The 1493-nt window shown below is 46.2% G+C and overlaps 1 protein-coding gene across 1 annotated transcript; it reads right to left on the reverse strand.

Annotated features, from left to right (window-relative positions):
• Window positions 1–155: 155 nt before the first annotated feature.
• On the reverse strand, window positions 156–1420 carry LOC106012228 (the record flags this gene model as incomplete). Its single annotated transcript, XM_013084499.2, is given in 1 exon segment — window positions 156–1420. A coding segment is annotated over 1 exon segment (657 nt), but the record flags the coding sequence as incomplete, so codon positions are not given.
• Window positions 1421–1493: the final 73 nt, after the last annotated feature.

Consider the following 1493-nt stretch of genomic DNA (forward strand, 5'->3'; position numbering starts at 1 on the left):
AAGAAGAAGAAGAAGAAGAAGAAGAAGAAGAAGAAGAAGAAGAAGAAGAAGAAAAAAAGAAGGAGAACAACAACAAAGACAAGAACAAGAACAACAAGAACAAGAAAAAGAAAAAGAAGATGATGATCAAATAAATGCTCCCCAAGTTCACTTACGATTTCCTGCCGAATCCACTTGAGCGCTTCCCCCAAGTCTCTCTCCCGAGTGTCAAGGTCATCGCTGTTGACCGTTTGCGCTGCTGTCTCGTGCGGAACTCCGTTTTGTCCTGTATTGTCCAGTCGGTAGCGACAGGGCAGAGAGACGGGAACGTCCGCCGTTCGAGGGCATTCGGCAGTCGCGCGAGGAGGAGAACAGTCTAGAATTCCTCCCATGACTTTCGCGGGCATGTCAGAGTCGTGCATCTCCAATCGTGAAAACAATGTTTCGTTCCCGGAAAAGGGCATAATATCCTGTTTTGAAAACGGTGAAGCATAAGAAGTCGTATTGTGGTCGCAGAGTGCCTCTACTCGAATGCTTGGAACCGTAAATGCTTTACTGGCACAATTCTGAGCGGGTTTGCGCAATTTGTTTATACCATCACTGCAATCGAGAATATCCCCTGAAAAAGCATCCTGCTTGTTGATGTCAGCCTTTGTAAAAGGCGATGTGATGATATCGTTTTGCTTTATCCCCCTTGACGAAGGACTGAGTGACCTCCCTTTGTTTTCCGAGCGATCTGATTGGATGTGCGGGCGACATAGTCGAGGGGATTGGCCGGTACACGTTATGACGTCAGGCGTCTGCGCCACGGCCGGGGTCGAGACACTGAGCATAATTCCAGGTAAGGTCTCCAGACGAAATAAAGAGCTCTCGTTTCCCGGTATAGAGTCCTGGTTGACAAATGAGCCCCTTCGCCTGTCACGAGTCTCACACGAGCTGCACGCGAAGCAGAACACAGACCTACTTATTTCATCACGGAGTTAATCTTAAGTACCATCAAAGACTTACTGGCCAATTGGGCGCTACATAAAAAATACTAGATCTACCTCAGAAAAACAAAACAAAACAAACGAAAGCAAAACAAGAACACTACCTTAAAAGCAGAATGATAAAACTGCCCTGCAATAATTACAGTCTTAATATCTTTACGTCCCTCCCTTTCCGAACCAGGACAACAGAAGAAAAGCACGCCAAACTTCTCTCCTCACCAACATTTGTCAAGGAAGTTGAGAGAAAATAGACCGTGACATTTCCGGAAGCAGTTTTTGTAGGTTTCGATTTCCTGAACGTGTTTCCAAACGCTGGCTTGGTCTCGGATGGGGAATATTAAATTCTGTGGAGAGAAGATAACACCGTTAGTGTTGTCAGTTAATCTCTTCCTGTAGATCCCTGGCTTACCTTGACTGTGTGCGTGTGTGTGCCTCTCACCTCTCCCGACAGCTTGCGTGCAAGGAACATAATATTATTATAAAAATGAAAAGTATGACGTCTCACCAACCCGGGGTTGGGGGGGG

This window comes from Aplysia californica, unplaced genomic scaffold, assembly GCF_000002075.1.
Source record: "Aplysia californica isolate F4 #8 unplaced genomic scaffold, AplCal3.0 scaffold00298, whole genome shotgun sequence".
In the NCBI taxonomy this organism is placed as follows: Eukaryota; Metazoa; Mollusca; class Gastropoda; order Aplysiida; family Aplysiidae; genus Aplysia; species Aplysia californica.